We start from the raw sequence: 21,597 nt of genomic DNA on the forward strand, positions 1-21,597 counted from the left end.
CTTTGTAAATACTCGAGGGGCCGAGGAGAGGCCAAAGGGAAGGACCGCAAATTGGTAGTGGTGGCGGTTTATCACGAAGCGAAGGAACCTTCTGTGTGGGGGGTAAATCGCAATATGAAAATATGCGTCCCTCATGTCGAGAGCAGCGTACCAATCTCCGGGATCCAAGGAGGGTATAATGTTTCCCAGGGATACCATGCGGAACTTGAACTTCGTGATGAACTTGTTCAAAGCTCGCAGGTCCAGGATGGGCCGGAGGCCCCCTTTTGCCTTGGGAATTAGGAAGTACCTGGAATAGAACCCTCTTCCCCTTAGGTGCTCCGGAACCTCCTCTATAGCTCCCAACGCAAGGAGCTTCGAAACCTCCTGCAGAAGGAGTTGCTTGTGAGAGGGGTCCCTGAAGAGGGACGGGGAGGGAGGGTGGGAAGGAGGGGACGAAATAAACTGAAGGCGGTAACCACACTCGACCGTGCTGAGAACCCATCGGTCCAATGTTATCTGGGACCATGCAGGGAAGAATGCGGCAAGGCGGTTGGTGAACTGAAAAGGATCCTGGGAGGTAACTGGTACAGTGCTCCCAAGCGCACCCTCAAAAGTTTGGCTTCGGTCCCGCCGGTGGTTTGGCAGGTCCGGAGTTGTTACCCCCTTGCGGGCCTGATTGGCGTCTGCGGGAGTTACGGCCTCTCCTTCTGGAGAAGTCCTGTCTTGGCCGAGGCGGGGGATAGTGACGCTGAGGTTGAGGGCGGAAAGGTCGCCTCTGGGTCTGTGGCGTATGCATGCTGAGGGACCGCATGATCACGCGGTTATCCTTCAAACTTTGGAGGCGCGGATCTGTCTTTTGGGAGAACAGGCCCTGACCATCAAATGGTAGGTCCTGAATAGTGTATTGCAGCTCTGGTGGCAGACCGGACGCCTGCAACCACGATATGCGCCTCATGGCGATCCCTGAGGTGACTGTTCTAGCTGCCGAATCAGCGGCATCTAGCGAGGCCTGGAGGGAGGTTTGAGCCACTTTTTTCCCCTCCTCCAGGAGAGCCGAGAACTCCTGGCGGGAATCCTGCGGGACTAGTTCGATAAACTTCCCAACCGACTCCCATGTGTTATAATTGTATCTACTCAGGAGGGCTTGCTGATTCGCCACTCTGAGCTGGAGGCCCCCCGCAGAGTAGATCTTCCTTCCCAACAAGTCCATGCGCCTGGCTTCCCTCGATTTAGGCGCAGGGGCTTGTTGACCATGACGCTCTCGCTCATTAACGGATTCAACCACTAACGAACAAGGGGGAGGGTGTACGTACAGGTACTCGTACCCCTTGGATGGGACCATATATTTGTGCTCGACCCCTTTGGCTGTAGGTGGAACGGAAGCCGGGGTTTCCAGATTGTATCCGCTCGAGCCTGTATGGTACGAATAAAGGGGAGGGCAACCCTTGTCGGGGGCTCCGCTGACAGAATGGTGACCACTGGGTCTTCCACCTCAGGAACTTCCTCCACGGGCAGGTTTATATTAAGAGCGACCCGGCGAAGGAGGTCCTGGTGCGAGCGGAGATCAATTGGTGGCGGTCCAGATGTGGACGTCCCCGCTACTGCCTCGTCTGGTGATGAAGAGGAGGAGACCCCAGGGACCACTGGGTCCTGAAGCGAGTCGTGGTCCTGTGGGACGTCCTGGGGTGGATCTTGCACGTCCGAGCCCAGCGCTGGGAGATGTTCTGCATCCTCTGGAGGGGGTCTGCTCACCATGGCCTCTGGCGCCCTATGTTCAGAGGTCCTCGAGCGCGGCGGTGGATGTGGGGCACCTTGGCTTTGATAGTAAGCCCAAGGAGTCCAAAAGGACCACTGCTCAGGGTCCTGTTGGTTGTCCGAGTCCCCGTACGACGCCGATCCGGCATGAGAGGAGACTGATGGTGGACGAGATGGCCATGGCAGTGCGGAGACCGCGAAGTGATGGTGCCTGCGTCCGTTGGAACCGTCCCCACACGGTGCCGGGGAGTGGTGCCGCTACCCTCTACGGTGCCAAGATTGCAACCGGGACCTGCGACCAGCTCGGTGCCGGGAGGTCGACCAGTGCCGGGAGCCGTAGTGTCGAGAGCGGCTGCAAGAAGCCCGGTGCCGTGAGTGATGACGGGACCTGGAACAGTGCCGGTAGTGTCCAGATGGTGAGCGGGACCTCGAGCGGTACCACGAGTACGACCAGTACCGTGACGGGGAGCGGTACCGGGACTGCGAGCAGCCGCGTGATTGAGAACGATGGCGGGACCGTGAGCCTCTACGGGACCTGGATTGGGACCGAGAGTGACGAAGTCCCATGGTACCAGGCGAGGAAGGTCTGACAAGGGCCGGCTTGCCTGTGGATTGGAGGACCCGCACCGGCGGTGCCGGGGGTCGAGGCAGCTCAGGCTCCGTTAGCGCGATCAAGTCCCATGCTGCGGAGAACGCCTCTGGAGTGGAGGGCACGACAAGCTCAACCGCGGCCTGCGCCGGGGAGCTGGTATGCACCGGACTCGACGGCTCGTCTGGGGCCGGAGTCAACGGTGCAGCGGAAGTTGACGTCGCGGCAGATGGCAGTGCCGGGCGGTCCGGTCTGGCTAAGTGCTCTGACTGCGGTGCGGGCACGGCCGCCGCAGGAGGCTTGCGCTTCTTGCTCGTAGGTGACTTCGAGCGGTGCTGGGTAGAAGCCGGTGCCGGAGAAGGCCGGTGACTCGAAGTCTTCCCTGAGGTCTGCTCCAGTGCCGATGAAGCGGCTGATCTCGGTGCCGGTGTCGGTGCCAGTGCCGAGGAGTGGGGAGTCAGCGCTGCCTCCATCAGCAGCTGCCTGAGGCGAACGTCCCGCTCTTTTTTGGTTCGGGGCTTAAAGGCCTTACAAATCCAGCACTTGTCTGTCAGATGGGCCTCACCCAAGCACTTAAGGCAGGCTTCGTGCGGGTCACCAGTGGGCATCGGCCGACGACAGACCGCACATGGCTTGAAGCCCGGTGAGCCGGGCATGGGCCCGGCACCGGGGCAGGGGAAGGGGCAAATCCCCAATCCTGTCAAACTATCTACACTACACAAACTGAACTACTAAATACACTAACTAACTACAATTAAACGAACTATATACAATAAGAAAGATGAGTGAATCGCTAGGGAGGTGGAGGACAGCACGCTGCGCTCCACAGTTCCAACGTCCGACACGGGCGGTAAGAAGGAACTGAGGAGCAGCGGGCCGGCAGGGGTATATAACCGGCGCCATAGCGGCGCCACTCCAGGGGGCGCCCTGCCGGCCCACCGAGTGTTGCTAGGGTAAAAGTCTCCGACGAACGTGCACGCAGCGCGCGCACACCTACTGGAATGGATATGAGCAAGCACTCGAAGAAGAACAGATCTAGCTGGCAAATTATAGAAATAGAGAAAGAAAATCCAAGAAAGAAAGGAGAGTCAAAGAAAGTTTGCCTAGCTGATTATAAGAAGTATCTCCACGTTGCCTTAAAGCCTACAATATGAAGCACTGCTTAACATACCTGAAAATCTTACATAGCAAGAAGCCCTTTTTGGCCCACAAACCCCAAGACAAATTGCTTTCACCCTGCTACCTCAGTGTTAAGCCACATGATCCCAAGATTATCTGTTTCGCTCTTGTGCCAGAAGGTCTGTCCCTTCTGTGTCACAAGCCCCTTACTTAATAACCTTGTTGGACTGGACATCTTATACAGTACTGAAGATCTTTTTTCATTCTCAAGCATATATAGATGTTTTTAAAAGATATTACCACCAAAACCAGTTTAAATCAGACTCCTGTATCCTCCTATCCTGAACCAGGCATGGACCCCAGGCTGTATATTCTTCAAAATCCCATTTCCAAAAAGGTCCTCTTAAGTGGGGTGCATATTCCCTCCTCCCCAAAAAAACAATTATCTTTCCTTCACCTGGACAGCCAGTTGAAATGAACACCTTGCAAACAAGTCTTTGTCACTAGAACATCAGACAGTCCCTTTCAGGCCATTAGTAAAACAATATATACAATGTGGATTTTGCTCACCCTCAGCTGTAAACAGCTCTTCCAACAAAAATTACATACCTTAAGATCAAACTGGCTCGTATGTTTAGTACAAAACTATAACTCATATATACAGACAGAGATCTATTTCAATGCCTTATCCAATTTAAACTACAGGGAGAAATTTAGGAAGGCAGAATGTAATTATCCAAGTAATAACTTGGCCAGGAGATTGGGGTTAACCCACCTCTGCTCTTGCAAAAAGTGACATCAGAACGTAAGTGCTCAAGACCTCCATCTTAGATCTCCTCTAACAGGGAATACTGTGCTGTGCTGCTAAAAGCACCTGTCTAATAGCATACCATGGCATTGTTCAGTGCTGCTGCATAAGAAAGAGTAGCAGCTACTTAATAAGCAACACCTTTTTCAATACCTATGAATTCCTTGGACTAGAATCTTCCAAGTACTGACACTACCTGTCAAAGGGTGATTGGTCCTTTAAGGAGTGTTGGGACCAAGCTAATAAGGAGAAGAGAACAGACAGACTCTCTTTGACTTCCAGGCAGATGGCCTGCAGAAGTAGATAAATTAAACTTAAGCCCTGTGTGACATTCTGTTCAGGACACCCAGAACTGTAAACCACTGTGTTATCCCTCTGCCTTAGCAAGAGAGAGTTTTATAGGAGATTAGACTGTGTGTCAGTTCCCGGTCATAACCATCTGTCTCCCTAGAAACTCTTTGAGACTCTGCCAATCCAAATATTGCTTTGCAGGTAACAATCAGTGAACCCCAGTTTCCAAGATCCCTTGCGGCGTCCAGTCCCTCGCACTGGACACTCACAGAAATTATTAAGTCTGCACCTCCAAAGAGACAGTGTACACACGAGCCTGTTAGGTTAGCTGAGGACTCACTTTATATCTCAATATAATAGAACTGAAATGGTTTTAGTAAAACTAAGAATATGTTTATTAACAAAGAACAGAGATTTATGGGATACCTAGCAAGAGATAAAGAGATAAGTATGGTTACAAACAAAACAAAACACGCTTTTTCTAGTGACTAAACTTAATTCTAGGAAGTTACATCTTTGCCGAAAACAGCTTCTAATTTACAGCAAGTTATCAGCAACTCCTGCCCCTCGAGCCAAGAGAATACAACTTTCACAGGCTCAGAGGGTGCAGTCTCCTAAGTGATGGATTTTGCTCCCCTTTATATTTTTGAAATGTCCACTGTCTTTGTCTCAAAAGCCAGGAAGACTTCCTGGGGGTGCAGAAGACACAAACCCGCAGCGGGCTCACTAAACTCTCGCCTCTGTTGATTGTTAGCTTAATTGCTTTATTTACCTTACACATAAATGTACTTTCACTGTTTGCCTGTAATCAAGCCAGTTAGACAGGTGAATCTACATTGCTTTGTCTAGAACAGGCCTGATTTATGTGCTGCCTCCCAAGCACATTTTAATCACACAAATATAACTGGGGCCTTACAAAATTCACTGCCATGAAAAATGCATCACAGACCGTGAAATCTGGGTCCTCCCGACCCGTGAAATCTGGTCTTTTGTGTGCTTTTACCCTATATAATACAGATTTTATGGGCGAGACCAGCGTTTCTCAAATTGTGGTCCTGACCCAAAAGGGAATTGCAGGGGGGTTGCGAGGTTATTTTAAGTGGGTAGCAGTGTTGCCACCCTTACTTCTGTGCTGTCTTCAGAGCTGGATGGCCAGAGAACAGCTTTTGACCGGGTTTTCCAAGGAGGTGATGAGTCACCTTTGTCCAATTCCAGAAGACAGAATTTATGAAGAGGGCTTGTTAGTGAATCAGAGTGCTTCAGTGATCATGGCACACGGTGAAGTCTAGAGACAGCACTCCACCAGCAGCACAGAAGTAAGGGTATGGTATTGCCACCCTTACTTCTGTGCTGCTGCCTTCAGAGCTGGGCAGCTGGAGCGTGGCGGCTGCTGACAGAGGGCCCAGCTCTGCAGGCAGCAACACAGAAGGGTGGCAATACCATACCATGCCACTCTTGCTGCTGGCAGCAGCTCTGCCTTCAGAGCTGGGATCTCAGCCAGAAACTGCTACTTTCCAACTGCCCAGCCCTGAAGGCATTGCCACCACCAGCAGCAGCGCAGAAGTAAAGGTGTAACCTCCCCTTCAACAACCTTGCACACACACCCCAACACCTCCTACAATTACACCACCATGATATTTCAGATTTAAATAGGTTAAATAATGAAATGTATGATTTTTTAAACCCTATGACCGTGAAATCGATCAAAATGTACTGTGGATTTGGTAGGAGCCCTATATATAACACACACATCACACAACGATTTTTGGGTCCAGCAGTTTTCACATGAGACATTATATGACACCTTTCAGATACATATGACAACAGTGCATTGAGGGTAGTGAGTGTGTCCAGCCTGATATGAGTTACAGTATTGACGGCCCTCTACTAGTTGGCACTGAGGGGCTCTTAGGGAAACACCCTTAACAGAAAAAACTGGAACATGGCTGGACAATCTTCTTTGGTGCACCAGCCAGTGAGAGAACCCACCAGCTTATATTATCAAGCCCTGTTAAATTATAAGCTAAAATAGCTGAAGGCTTCATAGGTTACTATGAACAAAAATACCTACCATACTATTTATGCTTGCAGAGGTAGGATAGGCTCTGTCATGACATATGTTGTATGTTCTCTACATTCAAGCTGACACAACGGCTCTGCGAAGAATTGTTCTATTCCATTATACCACCTGCTTTGGAGAATCCAGACTCCCAACAGAACCTAGTTCTCCAGGGTAAGTCAGCATTTTCCACCAGTTCCAAGCAGGAAGTCTGTGTGTTCTCATTCCTGAATGGATGAGATTCAGTTATTTTTTAAACTATTTGTACATAGTTAATTTTGAAGTAACAGCTGGCTACACAAGGATGTGGAGCTCAGCAACAGACTTGACCCTGAAACTTCATGTCAGACAGTCTGCCCCCAGCATCTGGTGCTACTGAGGGCAATGAAAATTACTCCAGGAGCTCTTGGGAGCTTATAAAGGAAAATAAAAGGGTTTTTAAATGTTTAGACATGCAACTGTGCCACACAAAAAAAGCCTATACTGCTACCCTTGCAAGCCCAACTCCCATAGACACAAAAATGTGCTGCTTTTATTTTTTGCAGCAGCATGTTTAACCTTGGAGCTGTCAAGCGCCATCGTGAATAATGAGCCACGACAACACTCCAAGCGATCCATGGAGAAAAGACCAATTTCTGCTATATGCTATGTAAGGCAAAATGCTGTTATCACATTCCCAGGGCATTACACCTGCTTGGAAAAAATACAGTAATGTGGCCATCAAGAGGAGACTGTAAGTAAATACAGAAACAAATGAGACATTTCATTATATTTAACCACACAGATTGTATAGCGGGTAATAAAAGGTGTAATAAATCCTGATATTTTACATTTTACATTTAAAATTAAACAGGGAGCAGGGGTGATTCATCTAACGGAATATGCATTTGACAAAAAAATACCAAAGGGGGAAGTATTTGTGTTGGAAATACGTCTGTGTACAAGGGAAGGTACACTATGTAAAAAGGCTTGGCACTACTATATATGTAGCACTGTGCTAGAACCTTTATGTTTATTGAAAATACTACTAAAAGATATTCAAATCTAATTTTTCAAATTTGTGGATAATTGTGGCTGCACAAACATCTATTAAAACCAAAGTGAGTTTCATGGCTATACCATCATCTACTGCTTTGAACATTTAGGGTTATCTGTTAATTTCCACTTTCAAGTATCTTGACATTCACTAGAGGGAATCAAGGGCAATCACTTTCCTTTTGTATCACCATTAACAATATATGTTTATATAATACTTTTTTTGTCTGGGGCAACGGTAGTAGATAAAAACACAAAGGCGAATAGAGTGCTTTTGAATAGAAAAGTCATTTCACCTCCCAGCAGCATAGATCTCATTCAATTTACATTTTACTTTCCATAATTTGTCAAAAACTATAGTAATTAAAGGGGTGGAGAAGTAGAAAAGAGAGGAGGTGTCAAAAGCAAGATTTTGCAATTATTTGGTTCTTCAGTCTCATTTTAGCATCTTTTTCTATAAAATTCAATTAATTGTGCCTGTTTCCTCAAATAACTTCTGCTCATTTTTTAAATAAAGATTGACTTTTTTCTGTTCCATATACAATCACTGTATGTTTTCCTTGGCTGTCACTATACCATCTTATTTACAGAAGAAAAACTGCATGATTCTAAAGCTTAGAGTACAGACCCATAGTCCTAGGCGTTTAGAATTCCTCCTGTACTGTAGAGCATTTCCTACCACTGTATTCCTTTAAAAAAAAAACCAAAAAAAAAAAAAAACCCTTCTTTGCAGGATGAGAGGAATTTTAAAGGGTGAGCACCATAAGTTTGAAAATCTGTTGTTTTAGCAATAGTCTATTACTGCAGCTGAAGAGGATTCAATAATCCTAAAAAGAGTGATAACATTTGCAGTTATGCAAACCATAACAATTATGGCAGTAATCAGATTTCATATTTCAGGGTATATGTTGATCACTTGCCTACATCCTTCATTCTCTCTCTCTCTCTCTCTCACACACACACACACACACACACACGGCATTGCACAACTGACTAACTGCACTACACCGCAGTTTCCCCCGTCTTTGAAAATCCTCAGACTAGATGGACCAGCAGTGGTCTAACCCTATGTGGCAAATATTACAGGCTATTTAATACACTTGAATGGCAGTTCTGCTTTTGACTAGAAAAGTCACTACATGCACAAAGAAAACCCCAAAATTTCAAAGATATATTTTTATTAAAACATAGTATACTTTCAAAGCACTGTATGCATTGTTTCAGTTTTTCTCCCTTTCATACCTATGTATCTATTTACATTTTTACATCACATTTCTAGTAATAGATGTTCAGTATCTTCATCCCTTTCTAACAATATGCATGAAAAAAATAGATTTCAGACATTTTAGATAGAAATTGGCACTAAATAAATCCGTCAGCTCTTTAATAAGTTTTAAAACTTAACTTTTCACCAGGTATGACTTTGCTAGTCTCAGTAGGATACAAAGTAGTTTCTAAAAGCAAAACTGAAACACCACCACCTCACAAGGAGAAAGAGAGGTCACAGTTCTAATTCTTCTTGCTACACTATACATTCTCAATCAGAGTCTTTCCCTTGAGATGAGCAATGTGCATTTCACAAAGAAAAAACTAGAGAAGTCAGCTCAGATGTTAGGAAAATGATAAAAAGTACTCTCAAAAATTGGCTGAATATTGCATCAGAAGAGGAATAAAGACCCACAAGAGAAAGTAGGTCAAGAACTCACAAGTTACGAAGTGCTAGAATTAAGTATACGTAGGTATGCATTTTGTTATAGGGTAAAATTAAAAAAGAAAAACAAGCACACCTAAGTGACTGAGGAGTAAGTTTCATTTTCAAAAGTAACTTAGGCCTTGTCTACATCACAAAGTTGCAGCGCTGGTGAGGGGGTTACAGCGCTGCAACTTAGGAGGTGTACACATCTGCAGGGCATTACCAGCGCTGCAACTCCCTGTTTGCAGCGCTGGCCGTACACCCGGTCGAACCTCGGGTGTAGAGGATCCAGCGCTGGTGATCCAGCGCTGGTCATCAGGTGTAGACACTCACCAGCGTTTTTCTTGACCTCCGTGGAATAAGCAGGTATCCCAGCATACCTGAGGCAGCCTCTCTGGTAATCAAGCAGGTCTCCTTCCCCGCGGTTTGCTCTCGCGTTCCCCGAACCCCCCCGCAAGCAGGTCTCCTTCCCCGCGGTTTGCTCTCGCGTTCCCCGAACCCCCCCGCAAGCAGGTCTCCTTCCCCGCGGTGTGCTCTCGCGTTCCCCGAACCCCCCTGCAAGCCACCCAACAGCGCTGCAGTGTGGCCACATCTAACACCACTTGCAGCGCTGGTTGCTGTAAGTGTGGCCACTCTGCAGCGCTGGCCCTATACAGCTGTACTAATACAGCTGTAACAACCAGCGCTGCAAAACTGTAGATGTAGACATACCCTTAGACACGGAAAAGCCTAAGCCTGATTGAAAGTCAATGAGATTTAGGTTCCTAAGTATCTAAGTTACTAAGTAACTTTTAAAATGGAATAGGAGCTCTGAGAATTTTACCCACAGAATTCAATTACATGATTACATAGTTTTTCCACAGGGCCTTTCCCTCATTCATTGCACAGAATGGATAGTAAATGAGGCAATGTTATGCAGTGAAGGAAACAGTTGTCTGCAGAATCCCTGCCTCATTTGTAAGCCTCAATTGCAGCAGAAGTTGGAAAGTGGGTAATAAATTAAACAGGTAGAAATGGGGATTTTCTGCAGCTCATAGTTTAGTCAACTCTGGACTCAATTTCATCGGGACATAAAATAGTACTCTCTTTACCAAAGACCATCTCCCTCCCATTTCAAACCCTGAAAATGAAAAAAAAAATTATTGACAAAATTACCTGACAATACCCAATGCTTATTACAGCAGAACAAAAGTTCAGCTATAATTAAGGTTCAGACCAGCTTTCTGTTTAAAGCTCAACTCTTCTAAGTGCTTTAAAACCTATGTAGTTACTCACTGCCTAGAAATTTGGTGTGCCTCGTGGAAGCACAGTGGTCTATTAGTGATATACATTTGGGGCTATTTGACCAAGGGTTTTTTGAGATACAGCACTTGGGGGGGAGGGGACAGCTTTTTTTTTTAAAAAAAAATTGACAGATTCTGGCAACTTCTTTTTCCTCACAGATAGAGATCAAACCAGGGAGTCCAATGCTCAGGCATTACTCCAACAGCATGCATGGCCCTTTGGGGGAAATCAAATTAAATTGTTATTTCAAAATGTTTGTTTCTCCAGTTAGGCACATAAAGTACAGAGGTGAAAGTAAGCCTGTACGGGTAGGTACAGAGGACCAGTAAGAAAAGGAGATTGGCTGAGGGAGGGAGAAGCCTGCCCCCTGCATAAGAATAGTTTAAACTCAGCTGTTCCCTGAGCCGTTCAGCCCCCAGGGTTAGGAGCAATTTCTGGCATCCTTGTTAATTTCACTCACAGTAACTGGGGGGGAGGGTGTGTTTGACCATGGCAGGGACAGTCCTTTTCAGCCCCTGGGATGAGGGGATCTCTCCAATACTAATATACACAAGAAATACAAGCATTTGGTTGCACAGCTTAAATCCAGAGCTAATAAAAGCAGGTGGAAGGGGAAAACTCACTGTCGCATTGGTTTCTCCTCTCCTCCTCCCACTCCTCCTTCTTATGCAGGAGGCAGGCTTCTCCCTCCCTCAGCCAGTCTCCCTGCTCCAAGCTAGAGAGAAACCCCTGCAGTTGCTGAGTGCCAGGCAGGGAGAAAGCACAGAGCCTAGGGCAGCCTTGCTGGAGGAGGAGGGAAGACACGGAGAAAAATGTGACAGTGAGTTCTCACTTTTTCAGGCTTATTCCAATAGTAAAGTTTTATTACAGGCAATACTGATAGTAGTAATAGTAACTTTATTTTCTCTATCTGTGTCATGCAATGGGAGGGGGATCCATGAAGTACGTAGGAGAGGTGGGTTGCTTGCAGTTGGACCATATGGGTAAGAAATGTAAATTACTTTCACCCCTGCCCAAACCCCAGGGCTCCCAGCTGCCTGTGCAGCTGGTAGCTCTGGGGGTGATTTAAAGGGCCCAGCTCCTAGCTACAGCCAAATCCCCAAGCCCTTTAAATCCTCATTTAAAAGCCCCGGGATTTAAAGGCCCCACCAACTCTGATAGAGGCCACGCCTCTTCCAGTTGAGGCCCCTCCTCCTCCGCAGGACTCTGTAGTACCGGCAAGTCCTTTAAGTTACTTTCATCCCAATAAAGTATTACACTGAGCATGTATGGACAGAGAAGTTATCAGGACTGTTAGCCTTCAAAGTTTCACACCAGCTGGATACTGAAAGAGATCAGCAATAGTCCTTGGAAGGAACCTGACCCAGTCAGTGTCAGTCTGAGTCCCACTCTGGACAGAATGTCGAAAAAGGCCAGATGCCATATTGCTACAATCTGCTTCTGTCAGAGGTTGGGGTTTTGTTTTGTTTTGAGGGGGAAGGATTGAATCAAAGTATTTTTGTAAAAGAAATTAGACATGAACGCTTGCTGGCAGAGAAAGAGTGAAGGGCAACGGGGGGAAAGGGAGTTGGGGCTTCATCAAGGGGAGGGGGATAAATGGGGATGGATGGTAGGGGATGGACATTGGGAAACTGATATGGGAGTGAGTAGCAGGGAATGGGCCTCTCTCTTTATTCCCCATGAGAGCTGGAATCTTGGGGGTGGGAGTTGCCTCTCCAGGGGTGTCTGAGTCCCACTCTGCCCCTATATGTGCACCAGTATCTGCCCGTAACATGTGCAGCCCTCCATTAAGTTGCTGCGTATAATACATGTGTGTAGCAGCACAGAGCAGGAGACGGCAAGAAGCAACTTCTTACATGTTGATGGCTTCTGCAGTGCCAACTAATGGCTGAATGGGATAGAAAAGGAAGCTGGAAATGTTATGAGAGGTGGGGAGGCTATTTGTTGCAGGAAATGGTATGGCAGACGTGGTGGGGAACATGCAACAGGCACCAATCTTCTCTCACACGCTTAAAGCTAGTGGAACAACTTTGTAATTAAAATGTCATGGTTTTGGGGGACTGACGATGGATGAGATCTCTCTCACCAGCCCTGTTAGCAACTACAAATTAGAAACAGTTCAAAGCACGACCATTATCCCCATTCCACTATAACAAAATCTCCTGGAGGAGGGAAGAGCACTGAGGAATCACATAGCAACCATGTGCTTAGTGCAAAGACCACTGGACTGGGACTGTTCCTAGCTCTGCCTCTGGCCTGCTGAGTGACCTTGGGCAAGTCACTTCAACTCTCTGTCTCTTGGTTTCCTATCCATAAAATGGGGATAATTATGTAAAGTTCCTTGAGATCTAGTGATGAGAAGCACTATAAAACAGCCAGATCTTTTAATTATAAACTAGATACAGTAGCATATCAGCTGCAACTCTAGGTGACAACTACAGCTGCCTTAACGACCTCTAACTTTGACCAACAAGCATGTCTCTTGGTTTAAAAAACACACAGGAAATTAAATGGCAAAACACATAATTAGTGCAAAGTTAAGGTGGCCAGGTGAAAGCCCAAGCCCTTTCAGAACATCAAGTTCAACCAAACTCGAACTTCTGAAATCCAGATAATAGAGAGTTATGGTAAACACCCCCACAACTTTAACTCTGCCCTCTTTGACCAATGCCCCACAATGCCCATAACATGCACTCTCCCACTCTGCCTTTTCACTGTAATGGACAAGCATTACCTAAACATTCCCTACACTGAGCCTACTCCCCCAAGAGAATACCATACCTGTAAAATTAACAACCTGTTCAGACTCTTTTACAGCCCCTTCACACTTGCGCACAGGATATCAACTTAACCTGCACTTTGCCCTTTCTATCATTAAATCCACAGACTGTTTTAATATCCCAACTCACTACTGACAATACCCATGGCATTAAGCCCCAGTGCCCTGCTAATGACCCAACCTACACAATTCTGTACTGAAACAATGCATGCTGGAGGCTCAAGGTACACAAGCAGCTCTTTCCTTTGATAGCACACATAGGGGGACTCAGACCCAGATCTCCTCATATCACAAACACAGCTCTAACATGCCCATCAAACTAATCCCCAGATCTCCTCATATCACAATCACAGCTCTTCCAACTTATTCCTCCACCATTCAATGCAGCTGAGCCTTACCCAGTGAATGGAGCTGGAGTAATGCAGATAATTCCCAGTGGCTACCGGCAGCTTCACAGGGCAGAGTTAAGCATTTATTTTAACTCTATTTCCTGATTTTCAAAATTTTGAGTTTTGCTGAACTCTGTGTTCAGGAAGGGCATAAGCTAGCACTGGGTAACCTGTGTTAAAGTTTTTTCATTTAATTACACATGCACACATACTCAGATGTATATACAACACATTATACAATATTTATAAAGCACTTAATTTGACAAACATTTATTAATATAGAGTATTCACTAGCAGCTGTATCTTCTCATAGACAATAACCATACATATTGCAATCTTAGATTGTTTTACTTGAGATTATTTGATTCAATTTGGTGGCTATTCAGCTTGTCCTTCAACTTGGCACAATTCACATTTATAAGAGCTGGTGTTGCAACTTGTGTTCTAAAATTGCTGACCTCACTTCTTCTGTTTATGGTCTCCACTGTACTGTGGTGACTAATTGTGGTGAACAGAAAATTATGCTTCATCAGCAATCAGTACCCTCCTTGCCCCATTTAAGTCTTTCACTCATTTTTGTATTTTTTAAGTCATGCTGTTTAAAGGTATCTGATCCAGATGGTGAATACTTGCCTTGCGAGGTGGCTCAATATAATAAACTGTTGCATTGTTTCTTGTGCTACCTGTTGCTGACCTACTTCTTTCTTTAATTTCTATACCTCATTGTACTGCATAATAAATAATACAACCACATGCTCACTGAACTTTTGTCACCATTACCCAATCACAGTAGTGTAGCAATTGTAAAACAAAATTAAAAAGGGAAAGAAAACAGTCTGAAACTGGTATGAAAACAATAATGAAAAAGTCTCACCTTTATCATAGTCATCTGCCTCTATTGCTTTTTCTTGAAGCCTCTGAAGACTTAACATTAAGGATTTTATCTGTATAAAAAAAAAACGTAAGTTTAACTACAACAATGGGTACTCGCGAGTGGGTTTGGATGCTTTTTTTTCCCCTCCCCTACAACAGAAGTCTGCTCGGGTCTAATTTTTAAGCCCAACCTGGACTCAAACTAGACCGAAGTCCACCTGATCCCAGGAAGGTTGAGTTGTTTTCCAGATTTACATTGACCTTTTCCCTTGAACCTGAGCCAGTGCTGCCACTGCCTAGTTCCTGTGTGGTCAGTGCAGCAGCATCCATTTTTCCCCATTCCGAATGGCCACCACCCCTTGTATGGTCTGCACAGAGGTGCTGCGACAACTTTGCTCAGTCATTGCACAGTGCACACAGCGCAGCAAGGTGGCGACGGCCAGCAGAAGCAGGACACGCAACTGCTGAAGCAAAATCCTTACAAGCAGAAGGAGACCTGACCTGACCCCGAAAGATTTGAGTTCTCTTCCGACCCAACCCTGACGTTTTGATTAAGCTTAATATCATTTTACACTTACAGGCACTTATCCTAAATGAATACAGCCACACTGTTGTTCCACACCTGAAACCAAAGTAATTGTTCTTAGTGAGCACATACGAAAGCTGCAAAAGCAGCATTATTGTGAACCTGATTTCTGGCCATCTTCAGTCCCACATTTAATCCATGGTACAAAAATTAATCTAGCAGGAAGTTGTGAGACTAGGTCAGGCAACGTATGTATTCAAGTGAGTTGACCATACCACTTGACTTGTAAGCCTTGTTCCAAAATGCCCTTCAGGGTGCTACATAGGGAAGACCTGCAGAGCAATGGCTACATGGATCTAGTTTCTTCAAAACTGGGACAACAATAACCCCTGTGTGGGCCTCTGGTTTCAACTGCACAACCCATGCCAGAGTTTGGCCCCTCACACACTAATACCAGTCACTTCATCCATCAACAAAATACAGCCACTTCTGGGAGGAAGTGTCAGCTGTTTAATACAGAAACACCACAGCTTATTACGAAAGGAAATTAAGATTACTGTAGTCTGCTGAAATTGCGATTTTAACCATTACAAGAAAGATTAAAATTGGTTATTTTAAGAAGGAAATTGGGAAAAGGAAACAGAGTAGAAGTTCTCTCTCATTTCTAACCATGCACTATGCTGCTGTAAATCCATATAAAGAAATGCCTCAAAGCCACAAAAGCCAGACATTTCCTGTCTTCTGCAACAGCCCAGTGATTGATTTGTCTAAAAATCCACAGCACCAAATGAACATGAACAAACAGTGTGATTACCAACCTTTAATGTAGTACGGTTCGCAACCAAGCAGTCCAATAGCACCGGTTCATATTTCCTCATCAGGGTGTCCCAGTTGTGATCACTAACAGTAAAGCTACTTTCATAGCCTGATGTAACAGAAGAACCAGCAGATGCTGCATCTGAGGAATCTGTGGAACATGAAAATGCTGCATCTGTATCCAAAAGAGATACCATCTCACAATCCTGCAATTTATCTTTCACTATGGTCTCTCTTGCACACTGATAATCCTCACCACGCTTACAGATGCAAGATGAAGCCCCTACGTCTTTGTGTGAACTTCTTAGTCTCTTCCCTGGTTCATGTAAATTAACATTTTCTATTTGTCCTGTTGCATTTGTTTCCACAGTGTGTTCCGTTGCCCTGTCATCTGACTGGCCTTCAGTGTCACTTTTTTCAAAACTTGAGTTCAGTGAGAGCTGTATGAAGCTGAAACTTGAATTAAAGCTATCCCAAATACTGGACGAGTAAGAAGTGACTTCTTTGTTGTTATATACACAGTTATTATTCACTTCCTTCTGATCCAAAGTGTACATTTTCTTTGGCTCCTTTACTCTAGCCCCGTGGATTGTCTCCCACGTAGTTACTAGTAGATTAGTCTGCCATGTATTTGAACTGCACACAGGTGAGAAGTCTCTTTTACATGTGGCAGCTGCAGGACAAACTGGCAGAATTACGTTTTCTGACGGCTGAATCCTGAGATCTGACAGATTTCTGAGGCTTCCTGTCATATTTCCAGCCGTGGTCGATGTTGTTACCACAGTGGTGGTAACTATGGTACTGTTTACAGATGAATTACAATGTAAGAACTCAAAGTCATTTTTGCATAGTCTGTGCAAAGAGCAGTTCTTGAAGTCTTTACAATGCTTTCTGCCATGTTCAAGCCCCTTTGGATTGAATGGCTTGCAGTGAGCAGGAGGCTGAAACTTTATCTGTTGCGGAGCTTGTGGTCTCATGTATCCTGGTCTCTTTGCCAACTTCTTTTTATGATAAGAGACAGGAGGCAGTGAATGATCCTGACCATCTGAAAAAATAAAGAAAATGTCTTTAAAATGTTTGTGTGATTTTTCTAGGCTTAAAATACTGTAGCATCTGAAAATAATTACCTCAGAACATTCAGACAGAACATGGATTCCTTTTTAAACACACAGAAATTGACAATACTGTAGAATGGGTATCTAAAGGGGGAAAGTGTGTTCTGTTATCATTCCATTGGCCTACCATCAGCTCTCTGATCTGGGATGATTTGCACATATATATGTCCGAACAGGCAACTGTGTGCTCAAAATACAAATCTGCATGTCTTGTATAGCACTGAGCTCACATTTACAAAAGAACATAAATCTGAATATGGAAAATAAATAAATGCAAAATTGCTGTGCAACTTACATACACCTTTTGCTCCCACTCAGCTACTTAAGTTCATGTGCATATTTTACCAGTATAACTTGGGCATCTATTTTTTTAATTTTCTCCCTAAAAATTCAAGCAGATATTATTGTGACATTGCACTCCATAATGTTTTATGGAAATATGCTTAGGAGTATGAATATGATGCAACTGGAATATGCTTTATGCAAAAGGTCTCCTATAAGGTATCATTACAAAGGTTATAACCTACTGAATATATTCCTCCTATTTGTATGCATGCATTATGCTTGTATCTGAAGCTAGAAATGTGAAGTATAACTCTGAGGTCCTATTGTAATTATGCAAAGTATGGGCCATTAATGGTAGTTGAGAATCTTGATGGCTCCCATTGACTGGACAATTGGTTGTAGATGGTTTATTTACCGGCAAGCCTTCCTGCATATGTGTGAGCCAGCCCGTGGGTAATGAAGAATGAGATCTCACAGGACATGTGACCATGTCACATGATACTGGAATCCATCTTAAATCTGGTACTTTTCCATTTAGAAAGAGGGTGGGGAGAGACAAAAGATTCCTGCCTTGTGCCAAAGCTATAAAAAGGGGGTGGAGCAGAACAAAGGGGACTTCCAGTCATGAGAAAACCCCTAGTTTCCACCTAAGATGTCTGCTAACAAGGACTATACCAGGGGAAAGGATTGGGCCCAACTAGGAAGGAGTCTAGTCTGTGAAAGAAGCTTATTGGAACATCGCTGAGAATGAGATTTTACCTGTAAACCGTTTCTTAATGTATTAGGCCAGAGGTGGCCAACTTGTGGCTCTGGAGTCACATGCAGCTCTTCAGAAGTTAATATGTGACTCCTTGTATAGGCACCGACTCCAGGGCTAGAGCTACAGGCACCAACTTTCTAACGTGCCAGTAAGTGCTCACTGCTCAACTCCTGACCCGGCCACAGGCCCTGCCTCCACTCCATCCCTTCCCACCACCTTCCCTGAGCTGCCGTGCCCTCCCTCTTCCCCCAAGAGCCTCTTGCACCCCAAGAAACAGCTGATCGGGAGGTGCAGGGAGGGAGGGGGAGGTGCTGATCGGTGGGGCTGCCAGTGGGTGGGATGCGCTGGGAGCTGATGGGGGGCTGCTGACTTATTACTGTGGCTCTTTGGCAATGTACATTGGTAAATTCTGGCTCCTTCTCAGGTTCAGGTTGGCCACCCCTGTATTAGGCTCAGACTTGCATGTTTTTGCTTTATTTTGCTTGGTAACTTACTTTGTTCTGTCTGTTATTACTTGAAACCACTTAAATCCTACTTTTTATACTTAATAAAATCACTTTTATTTATTAATTAACCCAGAGTAAGTGATTAATACCTGGGGGAACAAACAGCTATGCATATCTCTCTATCCGTGTTACAGAGGGCGGACAATTTATGAGTTTGCCCTGTATAAGCTTTACACAGAGTAAAACTGTTTTATTTGGGGTTTGGATCCCATTGGGAACTGGGTGTCTGGAGATAAAGTGAAAACAGCTCTGCAGGTAACCTAAGTCTGCAGCTTTGGGGGTGTGGACCAGATGTGGGTCTGTGTTGCAGCAGGCTACTGCATCTGGCTCAATGAGGCAGGGTTCTGGAGTCCCAAGCTGGCAGGGAAAACAGGCTCAGAGGTAATTCCAGCACATCAGGTGGCAGTCCCAAGGGAGTCTCTGTGACCAAACCTGTCACAATTATTACACTGTGGCATGTGTAAATGTTATTCTAAAGTGAAAAAATCCTAAAGTACAACTTTATTTATAGTTAAAAACGTAGACAATATTGTATGTACCAAAAATATCAAATCAAGTACTTTCCATAATAATAATAAAGGCATAAAGGCTAATTTTGGAAGACAGATGGTCCTCCACACAGTGCTCAACTGCCATATTGTGTCATTAAGATTATTACTGCAATAGATCATTAAGAAGAGATCCCCACAGTTCAATGGCACACAGAGTTGAGTTCTAAACCATCTGAGACACAGACACAAATCAAAAAAGGGAAAACAAAATAATTCTGTTCTCAAATCAGTAGTTTCTGCAAGGAAATTATGCAAATATAAAATGGTCATACTAAAAATGAATGAAGTTTAGAATCTACTTAATAATTTTGCTTCATTTTTCTTTGCATCCTTAACCTATAAATAGCTTTTCATTTTTAAAAAAAATCAGGTGCACTAAAGTAGAAAAGAATTTACCATTTGGGGTCTACATATTTTTTTAGATTTTGTGTGTATTCAGTGCTTGTGAGAGGTACAGATGGACTGTGCAAAAATCATACACAGAACAAGTAGTGGCAATGAACGCTTCCCATCCACTATTTCATTATGTGCTACAACTATAGACTGGAATGGCCTCTCTTCTAGCATACCTTTTCAAAAAGCTCTGTTCGTTGCTTGGGTTATGGTTTGGGGCACAGCACAGCATCAATCTATGTTCCTGGGCAAAAATACACTGATTGACTGATTAACACTGACACTTGACCTTCTCAGATCACAAGAGCCACTAGAATAAGATGAGCTTTGGCTCTGATTTCTCTTAAGATGCTGAAGATTTCAGATAAAGGATATTTTGGACAGTTTAACAATATAAATAAGAGAGACCATTCACATCTTAATACAGAGTGTGACGTTCTATACCTTGGGAGAGTGTTCTGTAACCCTCATATTCCTCATTTTTATATAATGGTGATCTTACCTAAAAAGCATGCCTTGTAAGGTATCAAGAGAAAGGTTATGATCTGCTGAAAGTCATTTCTCTATCCATATATGTATATAATTAATGCATATGAAGTTATGAGAATTGTGCTCTATGGTTGTCACTAAAACATGCTGTAAATTGGGCAATCAGCCAGATATTAGCTCCCCAGAGGCAACAGCAAGGGAAGTAACCAACACCTGGGCGGGGTGTCAAACAACCCAATAACCACCATTGTGCAGCAAGGGAGCTACAATTCAATGACTCACTTGCATGAGACCACACCAAGGGAATTGCTCAGCCTTGCCTGGAGACTCAGCAATGCCCTCAGACGTGCCTGGACTTCTGTTCCTCAAGCACATGGGACTGAGGTTATAAAACAGAACACAGAGGGCACGTGCTGGGTCTTTCTCCTCCACTCATCTATGCTGCAAGCAACAAGGACATTCTGAAGACTCCAAATGAGGGGATTGGCCCAGATTTCAAGGGTGAAATCTGTGTACTATGAATTGTAATATCCAGTGGGGTAAGAAAAACTGCTTAATCTAGATGTTGCGCAGTCTACTAGGGTTAAGAGTTTAGACTGTGTGCTTATATTTTATTTTCTTTCGGTAACTAACTGACTTTTTGCCTACATCACTTAAAATCTATCTTTTGTAGTCATTCAATTTGTTTTACTGTTGATCTTTACCAGTGAGTTTGTATGAAGTATGCTGCAAAATTGCTCAGGTTCTCAAAGGCTGGTGTACATCCACTTTCAGTTGATGAAGTGGTGAACCAATGAATAAAGGTACAGTGCCCATCTTGAGCAGTGCAATTCGGTATATTCCTGAGGTACAGTTCTGGGATCTGGGGGGGGGGGGGGAATTCGGCTGATGCCTTTCTCTGTATGATTCGTGAGTGGCTCTGGGAACATTCATGCAATCTAGCTGGGTGTGGGGCTCCACATGTGATTGTGCTAAGTGATAATGCCTGGAGGGGCTTGCTGCTGATCACTAGCAAGGCATTGTGAGAGAGAACCTAGGCTGGAGAGGGTTAGGGGACACAGCGGTCCAATGATGCTAGGCTGAACCCCAGGGATTCCATCACATTAAGTATTGGCTGTTTGGATCTAATCACAATCATGTACATTTCTGTAACCTAACTTATTGTAATAGCTTTGCATACAAACCATACAGCAAACTTCACCAAACTCCAACTGAAATCTCACATACACTTCGCTAGAACACTAATAATTATAAATACATAAATATGATCAATAAAGCATGAAAGGTGTAATAGCTAAAGCTTTCTGGTAGACTTTTCCAAGAGCTTATTCTAGCTTCTAACTGTCCTTCCTGAAATAGTTTAGTTGAAGATCATTTTAATCATTCTGCACACTCTAAAAGGTAAGTATCTTACCATGGGATTGTTGTTCAAGTCCATATTTCATCTCAGAATACTATAAATTAGATTAACTCAATTTTAGTCATTTCTACATTTTCCTT

General features: G+C 44.5%; 1 protein-coding gene across 1 annotated transcript in view; it reads right to left on the reverse strand.

Annotated features, from left to right (window-relative positions):
* LOC127048946 (disrupted in schizophrenia 1 protein-like) overlaps positions 1–21,597 on the reverse strand; it is a 242,375-nt gene that overhangs the window by 146,008 nt on the left and 74,770 nt on the right. Inside the window, exons 3-4 of the mRNA XM_050949085.1 lie at positions 16,001–17,043; positions 14,658–14,727 (exon numbers count right to left, since the gene is read on the reverse strand). Of these exons, the coding sequence (XP_050805042.1) occupies positions 14,658–14,727; positions 16,001–16,975 (1,045 nt within the window). The 5' untranslated portion in view covers positions 16,976–17,043. The remainder of the gene's footprint in view (positions 1–14,657; positions 14,728–16,000; positions 17,044–21,597) is intronic.

This window comes from Gopherus flavomarginatus, chromosome 4, assembly GCF_025201925.1.
Source record: "Gopherus flavomarginatus isolate rGopFla2 chromosome 4, rGopFla2.mat.asm, whole genome shotgun sequence".
Taxonomy (NCBI): domain Eukaryota; kingdom Metazoa; phylum Chordata; order Testudines; family Testudinidae; genus Gopherus; species Gopherus flavomarginatus.